General features: G+C 34.0%; 1 protein-coding gene across 3 annotated transcripts; it reads right to left on the reverse strand.

The window, feature by feature from the left end:
- Positions 1–3,820: 3,820 nt before the first annotated feature.
- Positions 3,821–19,522, reverse strand: LOC149798552 (uncharacterized). Of its 3 annotated transcripts, XM_089957358.1 has the most exons (13): positions 19,381–19,522; positions 15,032–15,161; positions 14,023–14,045; positions 12,381–12,553; positions 11,100–11,244; positions 10,586–10,672; positions 9,867–9,963; positions 8,750–8,824; positions 8,339–8,373; positions 7,653–7,727; positions 7,212–7,274; positions 6,586–6,666; positions 3,821–6,054 (listed from the first exon to the last, which is right to left on the reverse strand). In XM_089957358.1, exons 4-13 carry the CDS (start codon positions 12,498–12,500, stop codon positions 5,909–5,911), a joined length of 924 nt encoding a protein of 307 aa, XP_089813484.1. In that variant the 5' UTR covers positions 12,501–12,553; positions 14,023–14,045; positions 15,032–15,161; positions 19,381–19,522; the 3' UTR covers positions 3,821–5,908. The 3 variants fall into 3 exon arrangements, with proteins under 3 accessions (XP_089813484.1, XP_089813487.1, XP_089813485.1); XM_089957361.1 differs by lacking the exon at positions 7,212–7,274; XM_089957359.1 differs by lacking the exons at positions 14,023–14,045; positions 15,032–15,161; positions 19,381–19,522 and having other exon boundaries at positions 12,381–14,016.
- Between the last annotated feature and the right edge of the window lie 200 nt (positions 19,523–19,722).

Consider the following 19,722-nt stretch of genomic DNA (forward strand, 5'->3'; position numbering starts at 1 on the left):
GTTTGAAAAGTTATTAGTATTAACTAAATCTATCTTATCTTATCTTATCTTATCTTATCTTATCTTATCTTATCGAATCGAATCGATCCATCCATCCATCCATCCATCCATCAGAATAGTAACAAAGATATTTAATTCAAGTGATTTGACTTTGTTATGTTTTTAGAACTAGTAATTTTTCTCTTTAAAATATGTATGATTAAATGTAAGAGGAATCTATCGTATTTAAATTATCCTCTGATATGTTTTACTGTGTGCACATTGTATTAATGGTATGAATACTATCACCTTCAAATCTGTCTTGTTTAATCTTCATCTTAATTCATTCCTTATTTTATATGGCATATATTCACTTGCTATTTTACTTGTGTAAGCAGGAACGGCCTTATCAAACGCGGGGCCAATTTGGATCTGTTTGCCCGGGCCCCCTGTGAGCACGGCATTTGGAAATAAACTTTTAAACAAGTTTTATATGATATCGTACTTAAATTTTCTTCCGTCGCTTTAAAACTACTGTCTCTATAGATATCTCTCTTTCAGATGTGAGAGCGGGTCCTGATTGTGCCTTAACGGTGCAATCCGTCTTAGGCCGGCCCAGTGTGTGTGACTTTGACTGAAAACATATGAAAGTAAAATATGTGTACCTAAAATATTCTTTGTAAGCGAGGAACTATTTCAAAAAGTTCGTGACCTTAACAAGTAAATATATGGTACATGTGAGAGAGGAGCTTTTAACAATGTTGATATCAAGCGGGCTTCAAAAGTACCATTCCATGATAAACTATCAAAAAATAAGTCAAACGCTGACAAATTGAAAAGAGCAGATATAGATGCTAAAGACCTAAGCTGATAAGCTGAGAAATTGTGGTGACTATTATTTTCACATCACTAATGTATGTTCATATGAACATATCTTCTGGGTTGAACTGGTCTCGGTAAGTACGTTATTTAGCGACAACGCTATTATAGTCAAGTACCTTACTCATGGACGTATTAAGAGGGTAGCTGACCCAGACTGTTCAAATGATAGTATTCGAGCACGCGCCCTTTCGGTCTGTATAACTCTTGTAATAAAGGAACATAAGTATGTTAACACCATTGATGGTGCAGAAAGTACGTCCTTATTAACAATAACTTTCTCCTCCCTCTCATACGCAGGCATATGCTTTTTCAAACCCTTCTATGTGTATGTAATTAATGTACGTCCGATAACGAATGAAGTCTACTTAAAAGTAATACGTTTATGAGTTTTTATTTTTACCATGTACATGCATAAATATGAGATTAAAAATTTAATATGCAATTACATTTCTTGATCTTTGGTTCTGTTGTCCTTTATTAACGCGGCTACCATATGTACAATAAGAACCGTGTAATAAATTTTAAAAACTTCTCTTATTATATTCTTCAAGATATTAAACGTTTTCTCATGCGTGTATAAAACACGAACATATGTGATCGCATGTTTCATGTACAATTCTGAGTTCTGCATCATGCTGATATACATGTATATGTATGATATATATTTTTATATGCCTATCATGTTGTATGTAGGTAGGTATGTTAGACGCATGTAGACTAAAATGTTTAGGTATACATTGATATAGTTACGTAATACTGTATTCATTATATATTTATAATTTTTCTGTGGATGTAATCCGTTATGTCTGCAATAAATCTTTATTACCGCTGTAGGACGAGAATGACAATGCGTCACTGAATCTATGGTATGTAAGTATTCGGTGGGAGTGTGGACTGAGGGAAGGGTTTATTCTGGCCAGGTCCTAGGGCAAGGCTAACGACCCAACCGCCTTGGGCCACGTGCTTTCAAGGAATGCAATTTTTTTGCTTGGGGCCCAGCGCTCATTGCTTGCTGCCTGGGGCCCCTCACATCCCATCGCCGGGTCTGGGTTTATTGTTGGTTTTATTGAGGTATAATGCTATTTTTCTACACATGACATGTTATACATTGCGGTCAGTATATCTGGTGGAGGAAGAACCAGAGAAAACTCCGGGAAGAACCGACTACCAACATTAAGTTATTGGCAGGGCCGCTAACAGGGTATGCGGGCCCTATGAAATTTATCCAGTAGGCCCTTATTTGTAAATGTTCTCTTCGGCGGTGGGCCCCCTGAAATTTGTCGAACTTGTCCTGCCGTGTCCACGGCCTTGGCTACTGATAAGTTTTCTCATATACTCATGTTTGTTGATTTGAGACTTGGAACTTACGCGGATAGTGAGATGTGTGAGTGATATGTAAAGGCAAGCACCTTAGACGATTGAACTATCCACGGATGAGTTAGGGGCAGATAAGCAAAATGCCAATAAAACGTCTAGTAAAAAGTCTACTACTAGCCAATTTATAGAATGGGTTAAACAGCCCCATGCTAGAAAAAAGTCACGTAGTGTCGCACATGAACATATCATGTGCAAATTAATGGCTGGCGAAACAATTATTTGTGTATGCTTGTCAGATTGGCTAATGTTTAGAATAGTGTTCGAAAACAAACAAAAATATTTAACATCACGTATTATATGTGTGTGTTTGTAACGTAGTTTTAATAATATGAGCCATAAACATATGATGTCTGCAGTGTGGCAGTTAATAGTAATCACTAGCAATGGTGCATCATGACGTATACATGTGGCATCACGTCACACACATTCACATTATCCGGGGTTTGAACCCGCGACCTCCCACAACTGAGACGGACGCTCTAAGCACTGGGACACTGGAGCGGTCCGGTTGCGTTATATATTAAGTATTGCTTCATGCAATGAATCGGGTAGGTATCACGGGAGTGTGAAAAGCATGTAATTGTAGTTGTTGTAGGGTTTAACGCCATTTTTCAGCACTCGATAGGCTATACATGGCGGCCAGTATTAATGGTGGAGGAAGAACCCGGGAAAACACCGGAAAGAACCACCGACCTTCGAGAAGCTACTGGCAAGCTTTCTCACATACCCACATTGACTGAATCCGAGACTCGAACCTATGCAGACAGAGGTGAGATGGCAGTGATTCGTAACGTAAAGCGCTTTAGACCACTCGGGGCCCCGTGAAAAGCATGTCATGATGACCTATTTTTTAAAACAATAGTGATTTGAGTATCCATCACGATGATGGTATCCATTAGCCTTCTTGACTATAAATCCAACAATGTAGAAGAATGGGACCAAATGCATATACGCTTAAAGAGACTTCATATCAAATATGCTGTTATCTTATGAAGCAAAATTATAAGGATATTATTATCATTATCAATAGAAAAAGAAAAAGCTGGGCTCTAAAAATGGCTACAAACTCAGCCAATCAGATTAAAGATCACCACATTCATAAGTATGACCCTCGATCATTAATTAACTCTTCATTTATGTATGTCTATATTGAAAGCTTAACCAAAATTAGATCAGAAATGTCCACTCCAGAGTTGCATACTCACTTCATTTCAAAGCATGGATTTATTTCATGATAATACTCATTTGATAGCTGAGTGATATAAGCCCATATTACAAGTTTGATCAAGATTGGATCAGAAATCTCTCCTCCAGAATCATAATAATGTTGCAAACTTTATGCATATAATAATGTCCCAAACTTTCAAAACTTTTAACACTTTTGATACTAACAGTGCCATCAGAAAATAATACCCCATGTATTTTGCCAAAACCAGTGAGCAACAAAAGCTGACAAAATAAACTGAAATTTAAGGTTAAACCCTTGTTCAAAAAGTCTGGTGATGTGGAAAATGGTGGTGTAAAATAAACGAAACATATTTAAAATAGATGGATTTTATTGATATATAATCCGTATAAAAATCTTCAAGTAACAATTTCAACATCATTTTTAATAACAAGTGTTGCAATACATGTTCATGGTAAACAAGATTTTATGTACATTTACTGATACAGTTTACTTAATTCTAAACTGTCCATCTAACATATAATTTACTGTCAAAGTGCTTTGTTAAGGACTATACCTTCTTTTTTAACAGTGGAAAAAAATAAGTAAACTGTAAACTCCTAGTGTAATGGCAATTATTTCTAAAATGCTGGTACAATCTTATCTAAAGTACATTATGCCCAAAGACACGTATATATATATATATATATATATATATATATATATATATATATATATATATATATATATATATATGCACTTTATTATAAACTTGCACACACATTAAATATGACCACAAATATTATAAACATTCTAAATTTGTTTACTGTCTAGAACAGGTGAATTTTTATTTAAATTAAGACCTCACAATGTTACATTATAAACACAACTAATACATTAGACTTGCATATTTAATATACATATAAATTTCACGGAAAATTTGCACATCACAAATTTGCTTACTGCCCCCACAAGTAAAGATTTATGAAATTAACATCTCCAATGGTTACACTACAAAATCATCTATAGCAAACACATCTATAAGATACATATAAACTTCACAAAAAACTCACTCTTCAGTACAAATGATCACAAACATATTACAAATACTTAACTTAATGGCTTTGACACAAAACGTTATATCTGGTAATGATGACAACATGTGTAACATATATAAAACACTTAAGAAAGTCAACATCTGTACACATTACATCACTTCCTGGACACCATTAAATTTTTTTATATGATCAACAGTTTGATCATGCAGATGCTTCACATAAGAAATAGGTGCAATTTAAAGGATCTGGGGTGTTGCTACAAAGTTAGTCTGGTTTCCTGACTAATTTTACTAATTCTAAGTTGACACCCGGATCCAAATTAAACATATATGAACCAAATATAGATTTTTTGGAAATGATAATTTTTCCACAGATTTTGCTAGTATGCTTAAGTCTGTATTTAAAGAGTAATTTTCGTAAGACTTACTGCAAAATCGTACGAGTTGGCAGGTCTGGACTAATAACATGTCTGAGATTCATACAAATATTTACTAAAATGATTCAAAACCTGTACAAATAGTTCAATCAATTATGGTTTATCTTTCTTGAAAGTCTGACCAGGAAAGATACGAGAACTGGTGACGTGAAGCAAACATGATCATTCAATTAAATATAGACTAATTATTAGTGTAAACACGACTATACTTAATAAAATCAGTTTTCTGTCACCATTTTCTAAAATAATGACTCAGGAGAAAATGTATGACTCTTTATCTATGTGTTATTTAAAAGACACATCAGACTCTTCTACCTTTATTGTGTTTCCTGATTTTTATTTCATACCAAAAAATTTTGTTGAACACGAGTTGCTGTTTGAAAACAACAGAATAGAAACTGTGTTTAGCAACTTAGACTCCAAATTAGATAAGCCTTGCCCCAGGAGAAAGCGTAAGCAGACTATTATAGCCAAACCTGTCATTCAAATATAATCATGGAGAAATCTTGCTCCCGTATCTTATAAATAAAATTCACTAGTTTACTGTTTATTTTAGCACTGTCATTTTGATAGTCATTCCATTTGTGCCTCAGTATTCAATATGCTTAAAGAAACAGGACTGAAGTTACTGCCACACTCATTCTATTCCTACCTGCAATGCACTCGAAACATTTAGAACTTTTTTTAAACAGTATTATTCAATTCTTTCTTACATTCTTTATCCAGTCTGAGTGTTAATTTACCTTGCACACATGATTCAATTATTTTGAGTGGCAACATTGTGGTTTTGGAAAAAAGTTAAACAAGACCATGAGATATCTATATAAACTGGCATTTTAACTGCTTAGGTGCTGTTCAATTAAAACATACATGGTAACCAGGGAAGGCGCTTTTAAAGTGGAGTACTCACTAATAGATGCAATTTCGAATTTTCTTGTCATTTTAATATGAACTTTGTGAAAATGAACTACCCTGGCCAATATTTTAAAAAAAACCTGCCTTCGCTGGGTATCATGTATGTTTAAATGGAACAGCCCGTAGCAAGCCTTCTATAGCTAAGAAACTAAATTTTTCTCTGGTTCCCATGTTGGTAAGTACTTCTTTTCTTCTGCCCCTTTTCCTTCGCTGCAAAATCTGCTGAACCTCATAGATTTTAGCTACAATAAACAAAATAATGTGTGCATTCAGTAAATAATTGAGTAGACTTAGTAACTGTCAGAGCACAGATATGGGATGTTATTGGTTTAGTAATATTCATAGATATACTCCAATGGATTCCTATAATTACATATATCGAAATCCATTTAGCACACCTGCAGATTTATGAAAGTTATTGCGACTGTCATACATAAATAACACAAAAGTTGTGGATGTAAAAATTATTTTAAGTTGCCCATATTTTGTGTAATAATTTATGCCACTTCTTTACTGAGGTCAATCAATCAGTTACACAGCTAATCACATCTAAAGGCAGATGGTTTTGTGTTGTATGCATGTGAACAGGACACATGTGCATTAAATGAAGAGTCTAATGGCTAAGATTGCACATATTGTGCAAGAACTCAACAGGCTGTTGCATGGGCAGTGTGTTGTGAGCTTAACACAAGCTATTCTGATAATCCATGTGGAAAGCACTGAATGAAGTAATGAATCAATTTTATTGGACAAAGAAATTTATATAATCTTACACGATGAGGGCTCGACTGACACTTCATTGGATTCTGGGAATTCGCTGGATCCAACAGCACCCAACAAAATGTCAACAACATCTGAAATTCAAATTTGTGCCTGTGTTACTTCAAGGTTAATATTCATTTATAAATTCACTTATACCAAGTCCTAGTGAAAGCTTGATTTCAAAATTGCCACACTATGTTTTGTAAACATAGTTCTCTGTTTTAATTGCAATATAAATTATGAGGGTTCAAATACTACTGCATAATTACCATAAAAAGGACAGAGAAACAGTCATACAAAAAGATGTATACTATCTAAGAAGAAAAAATTGCATACATTTTAAAGACGAAAAATGTTAGGCAAGATAAACTTTCAGGAGATGAAGCTGATTACAAATGTTATGGTTAGAGCTTATCAGTGCTGTTACCAAAAAGATGGCTAACAATACATGGTTGCTATAAAAAAATTAAATGAATACAGTGATATGTCAACATTTAACATGCGCTTCTGGGACACATACCAAGTATCAACACAAATCCTGATACTCTAAAGGTTCAACATATTGGCTTTTGGTTTTAAAACATACTCTGTAACGATATCTTATTCCAAAAATAGGAACTATAGAAGCCATTAATACCTTTACTTAATGATGGAATCATGGCTTCATTGTCTGACTGTTGAACTGTTTCAGTAGTCCCACCTGTAATTTTTAAAGTATGTATCAACAAGTTAGCAGAGGGTCAGTCCTGTAACTGTTCAAATAAGCATGTAATATTCAACAAAATGAGTTACAACATGTAATGGATACTATAGCAAGTAATACATCCATACATTATTTTGTAGTAGCATACACATGCCATGGCATTACTCCTGTGTGAAGAAGCTTAAGCATAAATTGTATCTCTTGATCTACAGGCTTTGAAAAAATTAGACTAAATATCACATTTAAAGACCCAATAAAATAATTACATTTGCATTTAATGAATGTTACTGCATAATAAACACACTGGTTTCTGATTTTAAAACATAGTCTGTATTGATATATTGCTGCAGAAACACAAGTCATTAATAAATTTACTTTGTGAAGGAATAATGGCTTCATTTTCCAACTGTTCAGGACCAGCTGTTTCAGTTTCAGTTTCAGATGGCCTACCTGCAATTTTAAAGGTATGTATCACAGTTAGCAGACTGACTTGTAATTGTTCCAAAAATCACTTAATATTTAAATAAATTAGTTATGACGCGTCAAAGCAGAAATTAATGTTTGAATATTAAGACTGCCAAAATGGAATAGACATTATAATGAGGAACACATCCATATATTATTTTGAGGCAACATACATAATACATGGCATTACTCCTGTGTGTAAAGGTTATGGCAAATTTTATGTGTTTATCAACAGGCTGAGACAAAAAGGGACAAAATATCACATTTAAAGACCCCAATAAAAGCATTGCATTTACTGAATGTTACGTCATAATAAATGCTTTAAGTTTTAAAGGTAACAAAACAGTGGAGTCCACACTTACTTTTCTCACTGCTCCTGCCCAGCTGTTGCAACTTAAGTCTGAATGTATGTGGTGCATTACGTACAGATGCAAGACAGTGACTTATACATGCTTATGAAGTTTGCAAGAAGAAAAAAATCACAAGCTCATAATGAAGCATTTGTCCATACAATAAACTTGTTACTGATAAGCATGCAAAAATGTTTAAAATAAATACAATCCATTAAAAATATTAGTGTAATCACATATACATACCTTCATTTCCAAGTGCGGAAGCATTGCTTGGTTGACTATGGAGAAAAATGCAAACTATAGATATACCTTGGTCTTTTGATATATATATATATATATATATATATACATATATATATATATATATATATATATATATATATATATATATATATAATATTGTGGTATACAACTTGTCAAATATTAACATAACCATTTTAAGAACTCTAGCATTACATCATCTACTTTAAAAAGCCATTAATATTACACAAACTGTACTTCAGTCAAAACATATCTGCTTAAATGCATCAAATTTTCTGTTTTAAGCTCGAACAATTAAGTTCTTAATTGTAATATGCAGAAGCACTTCTAAGTGCAACATTTTCTTCCATGTGTTAAAATTTGATCTAGAATGAAGAAAGTAAGATCAGACACCTTAATACAATGATCTCAATATCTTTGACACTCATAATGCTCTTTAGCGTCTTCAATCCCATGCAACTAGGATCCCTGTAATGATAAAAAAAAAAAGTTTCAAGTTGACATTTGTTTATATACTTCTACTATGAAATGAAATATAAAAAATTCTAACAAACATCAAATCATAGGTACAGGTATCACTACAACAGTGATAGTATATAAATTAAGATCTGTATTAAACGAAAAACATTAGCATTGAGCAAATTAATGTTAACTGGACAGAAATTTAAAAAGAAACATTAGCTATGTTTTAAACAAGTTGTCATTTTTTGCAGTTTTAAAGAAGTTGCAGATACAAGTTGACATGAAAGAAGAAAAATGTGGACACAAGGATTATATTTTAGTATTGCTTACAAAATAGTGTGAGGGCCCAGAATGGCCGAGTGGTCTAGCGCTCTCCGTTACAGATTGCTGCCATCTCACCTCTGTTTGCGTGGATTCAAGTCTCGGATTCGGCCAATGTCGGCATGTGAGAAAGCTTGCAAGTAGTTTCTCGAGGACCGGTGGTTCTTTCTGGGGATTTCCCGGATTCTTCCTCCACCATTAATACTGGCCGCCATGTATGGTGTTAAACCCTACAACAACAAATAGTACTCTCTGCTCCAAATTCTCTGATGTGCTTATAATGATGTCTTGTGCATTATGTTATGTGTACAAAAAAATGAGCAAAGACCCCTTCTGGGTAAACCAGTAGCTTTAATAAGTTCCTGATTAAGTAAAGGTAGAATGATCCAGTGGCCTAAGTGGTTAGAGTGTCAACATTGGATGCAGGAAGTTGCAGGTTCAACACCTCCCCCCCCCCCCCCCGAGTCATACCAAAGATTTATAAAAATGGTAATAACAGCTGCTTCATTAGGCACACAGCAGTAACAGGTTAGTGTTAGGACTAGTCAGTCTGGTGTCAAGATAATGTGACTGGGTGAGACATCATGCGACATCATGCTACATGTCTGTGGCATGATACCACTCCGCAGACATCACAGCGATATAGCTTAATTTTTTTAAAAGCTAGGTTAAAAATCTAAACAAAGACACACACACACACACATGTAATGGTCAATGATTCTTGTACCTGAACTTAACACCACTGGGTAGGTTTTTAACTTCCAATCTGTATTTTCCCTCTTTAATTGACATGTAGGGCACTTGATGCTTTCCGGTTGCTTTTTCTGTAGGGAGAATACAAAATAATGAAGAACAAATTCATGGCAAACACAAAGACTGAGATACTGACTGCAGTCAGTAGAGTTTATTAAACTAGTACTAGTGGAAGATAAACAAAATGCAGCATATGGACTAAAGCAATAGGTAATGATATGAATTCACATTTGGGATAGCAGAAGTAACTGACAAATCCAGTGCATGTATATTAAGAAATATAAAAAATTACATTTATGGACAGTTATATTTTCCAAATAATTTTTCTATTTTTATGGGTTTGATTTATATTTTAAAGTATTGATGTACATATGCAGGATACATGGTAAAAATGTCAAATTCTGTCTTTCAGATGGACTGGCATTACATAATAAATTTCATTTTGAGAAATACAACTTTCTCACAACTCTATTTTCAAGCATCATATCTACATATCTAGGCTAATGGTTATCTTAGTGATTTAGTGAGTCACCTTTCATTTAAAATCTGTAATAAGTCTGAAATCAACTGGGTTATTGCAACAAATTGACAGGTGCATTTTGAATATGTATATTTTGAAATGTTCAATATGTGTACATGAATGTCACTTAAGTAAATGAGTCTGCTAAATGCCTTAAAAAGAATTAACCATACCCCAACAGTCATTGAATGTTTTTCTCACCAAACTGACTGCTTTTCTGTGGTCTTGATCTGCTTCACTGTGTAACTTACTTTCAGAGGCTGTAACAGTGAGTAATGATTTAATTGCAAGTGCAATTTTCAAGTGATCATTTTTTAAAAGATTAAAAAACTAAAAACAACGGACAATTTAATTTAGTCCTTACACTGGTCAGAGGTTCCATGGAACACCTATTATGTTATGGCATGGTGTTTATCATACATTGGTGGAAAATGACACATCTCTATAGTCTACATCCAACTGTGTCATGCTGACGAAGGCTTCGGGGCAAGTTTAAATAGCTAATGGCAACAATATCATGGGAAAACTCATCCCTATACCTCCCCTCAGACTTCACAAGAAAAATGATGCTAATGAGATAATAGTAAAATCTTGGTGCACATAAATTAATGTTACACATGTATATGCCAACCATTAAAAACATAATGATGCTTCCTACTGAGTTTGCTATAATAAAAACAAACTCACCCTGAATCTGAGATGCAAAATTTTCCCTGATGCCACTCTGAAGAAAGTAGCCATGGGCCCTGTTACTCCCAAACACACCAGTGCAGCCATCAGTGTCCACAAAGAGCCCACCAACATGAATCTCCAGACTGCCCAGAATATCACACTAAAGATTTAAAACAAAAATCCTTTGTAATATAGACAACTGTTCCTTTCTTCTGTTTGCATTTATATTTGTGATAATCATACTTGAGCCATTAGTCACCTGCAGTACTGAATAACTTTGATACTAACTTTTTGAAGTACATATCAAGTTCTTTAAGAACTAATTAAAACTTGTTCATATTTTTACATAGCAATTAAACATGAGCAGCTGACACAAAATTTGATTCAGAGAAGATAGAAATATATTTTTCTAACAGGTGATATAGACCAGACAATAAACAAAGTTCTTACTACCAAAAATCAAACAACACAGCAGCAGCACTTTAATATCTATAAATGAAGTGGACATTAGCAGACAAATTCATGCAGTATTATTTTTAATATTTTGGCATCAGTTGAATAGAAATCCTCCATTTAGTAAATAGTTGCAACGGGAGGTTGTGGCAAATTAATTCAGAGTTACAAATTAGATAAGGGTCCCAGGGCAAACTAACTGGAGAACTTGACCATTGCAAATATGATCTTGCACTGAACTTGATATTACAAGTAAAATAACAGAAGATCACAAAATATGGGATATTTTAAGCAAATTCGTCTTTTCCCCCCTAGATATGAGCAGACTGATCGCAACGACTACACCAACAATATGTTTATGATATATGAATACTCACAAATGATGGAGCAACACTTATTTAACATTTCCTTAAAAATTATCTTGTCAACTTGAAATGGTGACAGGCATCAAAATATTTGAGAAGCCGACTATGGAGACTAAACACACTTATTTTATCCAATTAATTGTTCGCCAAACAATAAGTATATATCAGACTTATGTAATTATCAGGTAAACATGCAAATGCCACTTGTGTGTGCTACATTATCGTTACATTACCTATGAAACTTTTAATGAAATCATCTTGGTTTATCGTTAGAGGTAAGTGCTGTACTTTTTCAAACACATCTGTCAAAGAAATCACGCAAGTTATATCATAAATAATTAATGCCTACTCACTTTAAAATTGACAATATTCCCGAACAAGGTATTATTTATTGAATTGGGGATTGGGTGCTGGAAAATGGGGTAAAATTAAATTAATAAGATTAAGTGGGTGATAAAATTATTTCTTTCATTCTCACAGACTGGCTTATCAATTTCAGATGATACTTCTTCAGCTTTGTCCTATCTGCAGTTTGTACAACATTGTTTCTACAAGAAACGGCCTCCTCCTGATACTTTTGCTTCTCCTCTTCTTTCATGTTTTTCCATTCTGTTGACCATTGACAAAATGTCCTGCCTGAAGATGAATAGTCTGAAAATTGAGGATAACCTTGATATATACTGATATGAAAATGAATGTGCAGATATATCTTTTAAAAATAGTTACAACTGAAAGGAAATTATGAAATAAAAAAATGATGTCGCTAGTTTCATTCTCTGAGAAGAATCTGCAGATAGCACTTGGAATAAACATTTGTTTTTAATGTTAACTGAGCTAACATCCTAAGCAGATAAAATAAATCAGGAACATGATAAAAATATTAATGTTTTTAAAATTTCAGTTTGAAACTAAGGCCTTTTTGATGAAAAACATGCAATGTTATCTTAACAATTTTAGGTTAAAGGATGGACAGCCATTAACCTACAAGCTAATCAATAGGACCTAACTGACATGAAAATATATTTCAAAATTGTTAACAAGTTTTAAGAATGGTGTAAGTTGCAATTACAAAGTCTGAAAGATTTAGATTTTATTCGTTAACTGATAAGAAGGCACTAATTTAACTAAACCTAAAGAAACTGGATACAATATATATAAAAAATATTAAATGTTCTAAAATTGAACATGTACACTGTATAAACTTATTAGTGACAAAAGTAAAATATTAATACTTACATAATATTACAGCACCAGTGTATGTGTGGGGTGGGTGGGTGGATTTAACTGTACATCAGCTATATAGTACCAACCTTAAGAATCTTAGAAGGCATCAGATGTGTTGTGATGTGATTTGGATTTTTAACGTAGCTTTAACAATTTTTCAATCATATCGCTACGATGTCTGCAATGTGGCAGTTTATAGTGATGTCTAGCACTGGGGCATCATGCCGCAGACATGTAGCATGATGTCCCAACACTAACCTCTTAATGCTGAGCACCAAGCAAGACAGCTGTTAGTACCATTTTTTTGTAAGTCTTTGGTATGACTCGGCTAGGATCGAACCCACGACCTCCCGCATCCGAGGTGGATGCTCTAACCACTAGGCCACCGAAGCGGTGGAAAGGAAGCAGAAAGCAAAGATATAAGATCACATAAAACCTGATCATTCTTGAAAGCTTTCTTGGATGCCAAAAAATAGCTAAAATTTGAAGAAAAAAACTTCATGGGGTGTGTGTGTGTGGATTACAATGTGTTAAGACAGGCAGGCATGATAAAAAAAATTTGTTGCCTTCATCACCTGTTAGTGTGCAACTTTCGGAGAGCAAGTGTCTGCAGGTAATGAAAAGCCATTTTAAACACGATGAAAACATAAACTAAGCAGTTTCTTTCATGCATACCTCATGAGCAACTAGCAGTGATATGCATATACAAAGCAGTAAAGATACTACAGGACAGTAGTGCCATCACCATGTTATCAGAACTCTGCCAATTTAATGCTGTACTATATACATATAAGTGATATGTCTACATAACAGGCATACAACACCATCACCTTGATTTAATAAATGCTTTGATATACAAAGTAAGCAAGACAACAGCATATTCAATGTATATTTACCCACATTTGTTGTACTTTTACCACTGTAAAGAATGATAATTACCAAAATTAGTTAAATATATAATGAGAATACTGAATGTACAATGTAATATCTCTTTACATAATATCTGTGTGATAGATCAAACATCACTCTATAAAGTACCTGGAAATGCAAGGAAGGTAAAATATATTTAAAAACTGAAAGGGGTGAAACCTGAAGCTGTCTGGAAATTATGTTTATTGTCTAAGGGCAGAGATGATTATGGAAGTTGCACTGAAATATTAATGATCTTTAAGAACAAGAAAAATGTGCGAGAGGCAATCGAAAGGATTGAATGCTCTGTATTCATCAAATTTTATTACTGAGGGAGAGAAAATCCATTAATGCATTTTTGGATGAGAAGTTGAATTTTTATATATTTGAACAATTTCCTCATTATCAACTGATTCTGAACAGACCCCCAAAACCGTAAAAAAACATGTCTTTTAACTAGCACATTTTTTACTCACTATTGACATTTTCCTTAAGTACCTTTTTGAGGTTTTTGCACATGAATACATATTTACGTTCCTTTACAACCGAATGGGGCCCTGGGTGTCAAAGTGGACTGAAGTGATCACCAGTACTGATCGCTGCCGTCACAACTCTGTGTGAGTTAATGTCTCGGCTAATGCTGTTATGTGAGAAAGGTGTCAGTAGCTTACTGAGGGTCGGTGGTTCTTGCTGGGATTTTCCAAGGTTCTTCCTCCACTATTTATACAGGCTACAGTTTATAGTCTATCTTAAGCTGATAAATGGCTTTAAAGCCCAAAACAACAATGAAACCAAACACTATTTGATACCAACAAATATATTACTATATGTAAGTATGAGATACATGATGAAATATAAATATCTGACAATAGTTAATAGCAACATACATCAATGTATAAATATTTATTCATAATTAAAGGAATAGATTGTAGATGCAAATACACTCAAACACTCAATTTAACATTGCAATGTGTGCAAAATTGGTGTACTACTCACCAAGACTTTTTCCTTTACAAAATAGGTTGTATGCAGTCGGACCTTTCATCGTTGGGTTTTTTGGAGTACTCAGAGTTTGGGCAACATTGGATAAACGTTTAAGCCTGGCTCGTTTGTTCCCGATCCAATCCTAGAATTCCAAAAACACAAGTTTTAGTATCTTCTCACTGTTAATTATAATATAGAATGTGTGCAAGATGAAAATATCATTCACACTAATGCCATTGTGATTCAATTGAAATATCTTTAATAATTTGGAACCTGAAAAAGAATGATTATACACAAACAGATAGACTTACAGACAAATCAAATTATGCCTCTCTAAATGGTTTTGAGACTGAAAATATATGAAGAAATACACAAATTTAGCATATGCACATACCACTAAATAAAAATGGACCAATTCTTAAATGATTGTGCACATCTAACTTTTCCAAACACATCATCTCTCATAAAGGAAAAAAAAAAAGACCCAACTGTATGTTTAGCAAGTTCTTATGTGCACATAAACGAAACAGACTAAAAAAAATGGATACATGCACAGAGGCGACATATCCACATTGGCTTCATAAAGTATATGGAAAGTGATCTGAAAAGGATAAAAGGCTGATGTTTATCAAGTCTGAATCTGAGCTACAGCAAAAAGTTATTTTCTTAATTAAAAAAAATAAGAAAAATACATCACTTATCAATAATAGAATCTGGATATAAATTTAAATGATTTATGACTTTACTACCTTCACTTGCTGCTCTGTAAGAGCAAGATTGTCAGCAAGAGTGCTGACACTGCCCTTGTCTCTGGTGTTGTAGAGACCACTGTCCCAGGAAGATTCAAGGCCCTTTAACTGACCTTCTGTAAAAAAAGTCCTTGGTCTCTTGTCATTCTGTTCAAAAAGAGAGGAACAAATCCGTACATGCTGGCAGAAATATAAAATGTTGCAATAAAATGGTAGTGACAAAACATAACATAGGTGTTGGCAATCTGTAGCTGTTAATGCTATTTAAAATTAAAAAATAAAAATAAAAATAAAAGCTGGAGTATTCTGGGACTGGCAGTAAATCTAGGTTCAGCTTTGGCACATGAGCAATACAAAAATAATCATAATACCCAATAACTGATCAATTATTGTTTTCATTTTAATAAATATTTTTTAAGAAGTTTAATTTTAGGTCAAACCTCATTTAGAGAAAAATACTGAGACACTGCCATGCTGATTTAAGTCAAGCGAATCTTACTTCATGAAACATTCTCTCCATACTTGCACACATAATGCTGTGTTTTTCACACAGTGGATAAGGATAAGCTAGTGTGACATCACATTTTCCATCTATACATAAACATATATTTTCTTGTGGTCATAATTTACTATTTTTCAATTCATTTTCAAAACGTTTCTGCCTTAAACCATTACTGTAACATTAACTATATATATATATATTCAGAAATTCTTTCCCATAAACGAGACATTGTAAACACATTACATACAATTCATTTGTTGTTTCTATTCAATACAATAGCTTATTTTACCGATTTGTTTTTAAAATATCAGTTTAGTTTGCTTAATATGTCTTGCAATTTAGTGGCATTATGTAGAATTTTGTAAAACCAGCTATAAACCTTAACCAATTACTTGACTGAAATGCTGACAGAAATGGTCCAAAGTTCCATTTCCATAGTCTGATATATAAACATTACATCTTTTCAAAGCTATGCACAGAACAGCCAACATATCGTGAGTCATGAAAACACGGGTGGTATCCTGATGACAGAAACCTTAAGTGTGCATAAAAGTCTGACATCAGTGTATGTATTATTTAAACGTGCAGTGTACACAATGAGTCCATGTGGAGTAGGAGATTGCCCTACATGTAATACCTCGATACTAATATTTATGTTGTGTGCGTCAGGGTCTTACAGCCTAACTAACGACAGTGTAGCATGTTTTGATGTAGACTAACATTGTAACAAAAGTCAAATTTTTGGGAATATCTCACACAAGTGACAACTAAAATAATATCACTTTTCTACAAAGTAAAGTAAAATGTTTATGTCAGACTTTACTTACTCTGTTTTTTCTCTAATATATTCAAATTCTCACAAAAGAAATGGACATGCTTTCAAGTTTTGTTGGTCTATATGTAAGTTGGCTGGAAAGCAATGAAAGCTGGGAATGCCGAAACCAGGTTATGTTGAAATATTATTCTTTAAGGAAACAAATAAAAATATATAGGACTATTGACACTTTAAGCAAAATTTCATTCTGTTCAAGAAATATATCCCCCACATGAACCTACTTTAGCATACATCAACTACCATCGCATTTCAAGAAATTCAAATGTATGTCAACAGAACATGAAAATACGACCATTTGTAAGTGTCAGAGTTTGATTCCACCAGAATGAAAACAGTACAGTGAGTATATTAATTATATATCAATTTGTGGAAGAGTGTTGAAATGAACTACCAAGTGTGTGAGATATTCCTGAAACTTTAACTACGCATTCTGATGTCAACAGACATCGGAACATGCAATACAAGCCCGTTATTTGGGAAGTAAGACAATAGCACTAAAACAAAAGTTACACATGCTGTCTTACATTGTAGGACTAGATTATAGTCCTACATGTAAGACCTGATGCTGATATTAACATATTGGGTGTCAGGGTCTTACAACCTAACTAATAGTGCTGTGTAGTGTGTTTTGATGTCGACTAACATCGTAACGAAAGTTAAATTTTCAGGAATATCTCACACAACTGGCAACTAAAATAACACCGCTTTCCTACAAAGTAAGGTAATAATGTTTTAGTCAGACTTTACTTACTCTGATGTATTTTCTCTAATAAATTCAAATTCTCACAAAAGAAATGGACATGTTTTCAAGTTTCGTTGGCCTACGTTTCAGTTGACTGGAAAGCGACTAAAGCCGGGAATGCCGAAATAAAGTGGAAATATTATTGTTTTTAACAAAACGAATACAAATATAATATTCCTATTGCAACTGTAAAGCAATGTTTCGTTTCATTCAAGAAACATATCAGCCACATGAACCTACTTAAACATACTTCGGCATACCTCGACTACCGTAGCATTGCAACAAATTCAAATGTATGTCAACGGAACATGAAAAGGCGACCATTTGCTAGTGTCATATTTTCATTCTGCCAAGATAAAGACAGCACAGTAAGTATATTAATTACACATAAATTAGTGGAAGAGTGTCAATATATGCTGCCAGATGTGTGAGTACTTCCTGAAACTTTAGACTAATCATTCTGATGTCAATGACATAGGAACACACTATACAAGGCCTTTATTTGGATAGTAAGACATAGCACCTAAACAAAATCAACATGTGCTATGTCTTACATGTAGGACTATAGTCTGATAATACAAACCCGTTTGTTTGTACCCCCTACCAATTTAAATAATGGAAACCTTTAATGTGATAAAAAGTGCAAGGAGCTTAGTCAGTTCATTCATTGATTTATATTTTCTAACCTGACTTAGAGTGGCCCTAACACCGGTCATCTTATGCGCGTTTCGTGCTTAACGAAGTTTTCAGTGTAATAGACGGACATGCTCGGATCCATTTCCAGTTTCTCGACAAGTCCATTTTCAGCAAAGGGGTGCAACACAACAAAAGATGTACATACATGCTTCCGATATTTACAATGTCGAATCAAGCAAAGAAAAATAGTGACAACTACAAATTTGCTCTTCATGTGGATTTAACAAGCGGTTTAATTTCTATGTTCATATATGCAGAAAGATATAATTCCAAACTCTCAGCGTTATATAATTTACGCAATTATTCAGCAGTTGCCGAACAGGATGAACTACGTCATGATGTTGTCTGATCGAAATAAACTAGCCTATAGTGTCACACTATGGCGCCGTGTTAGTATGGAAAGTCCGTTAAGCATGAAATGGTGCAGGGGATGCCAGCATTATTGCCATACTGGTCAGTCAGGTTAGAAATTATAAATCAATGATTCAATTGACTTAGTTCTGTGCACTTTTTATCACATTAAACTTTCTCGTTTTTTAAATCGGTAGGGGGGTACAAACAAACGGGGATGTAGATTCAGACTTTAGACTAGAGTAGGAGATAAACCCAAAAATAGTTATCAGCTTTTTTCCCGACTTTACTGGTGGCTACCCAGTAATGTCAGAAAAAAGGAGAACTAACTGCTAGTCCAGGGTTGGAAGATGTCACCCACCTACCCTTATAAAACAAGATCTACATTTTCTTTCCGTACCTATAGCTACATAAGCAACAAACGAAAATTAAATACATGAACACAAAATAACGGACTAACATATCACACAACATTGATAAATTTACCATTGTTTGATTCTAAATATGGAAAACTTGTATAACTGTCCTATTACTTCCGTCGTTTGACTACGCACCACCCGTTGCTTAATAGTCAACGTATTTAAAGATATATGTATATAAACTATAGAGATAAACAAATGGCGGCTAACTAGAGGATCAATCGGAATACTTCGTGGCTTTTCATCAGAAATGGTTTTGTTTACCGATTATTGACGGAAAGACCCGAACGTGTTCCGAAGGCTCAGGACGTTTTAATAGCCAATTAAATGGGGGGGGGGGGGGTAGAAGAAGTGACACGTTTGTGATTTTTATTTTGTTTTTCAGGCCATAAGAGATTAAAGCCAAATC

The sequence above is a fragment of the Sinohyriopsis cumingii genome, chromosome 5 (genome assembly GCF_028554795.1).
Source record: "Sinohyriopsis cumingii isolate HCF-2022 chromosome 5, ASM2855479v2, whole genome shotgun sequence".
Classification (NCBI taxonomy): domain Eukaryota; kingdom Metazoa; phylum Mollusca; class Bivalvia; order Unionida; family Unionidae; genus Sinohyriopsis; species Sinohyriopsis cumingii.

What these genes read in the sequence shown, in the direction of transcription:
- LOC149798552 (XM_089957358.1), bottom strand. Translation starts at nt 12,500, where the DNA reads ATGAAAGAAGAGGAGAAGCAAAAGTATCAGGAGGAGGCCGTTTCTTGT. An exon ending in AACATTCAATGACTGTTGGG is followed by an intron (nt 9,964 to 10,585) that starts GTATGGTTAATT and finishes TTCTCCCTACAG; the next exon opens with AAAAAGCAACCGGAAAGCAT. An exon ending in AGCCATTATTCCTTCACAAA is followed by an intron (nt 7,275 to 7,652) that starts GTAAATTTATTA and finishes TAAAAATTACAG; the next exon opens with GTGGGACTACTGAAACAGTT.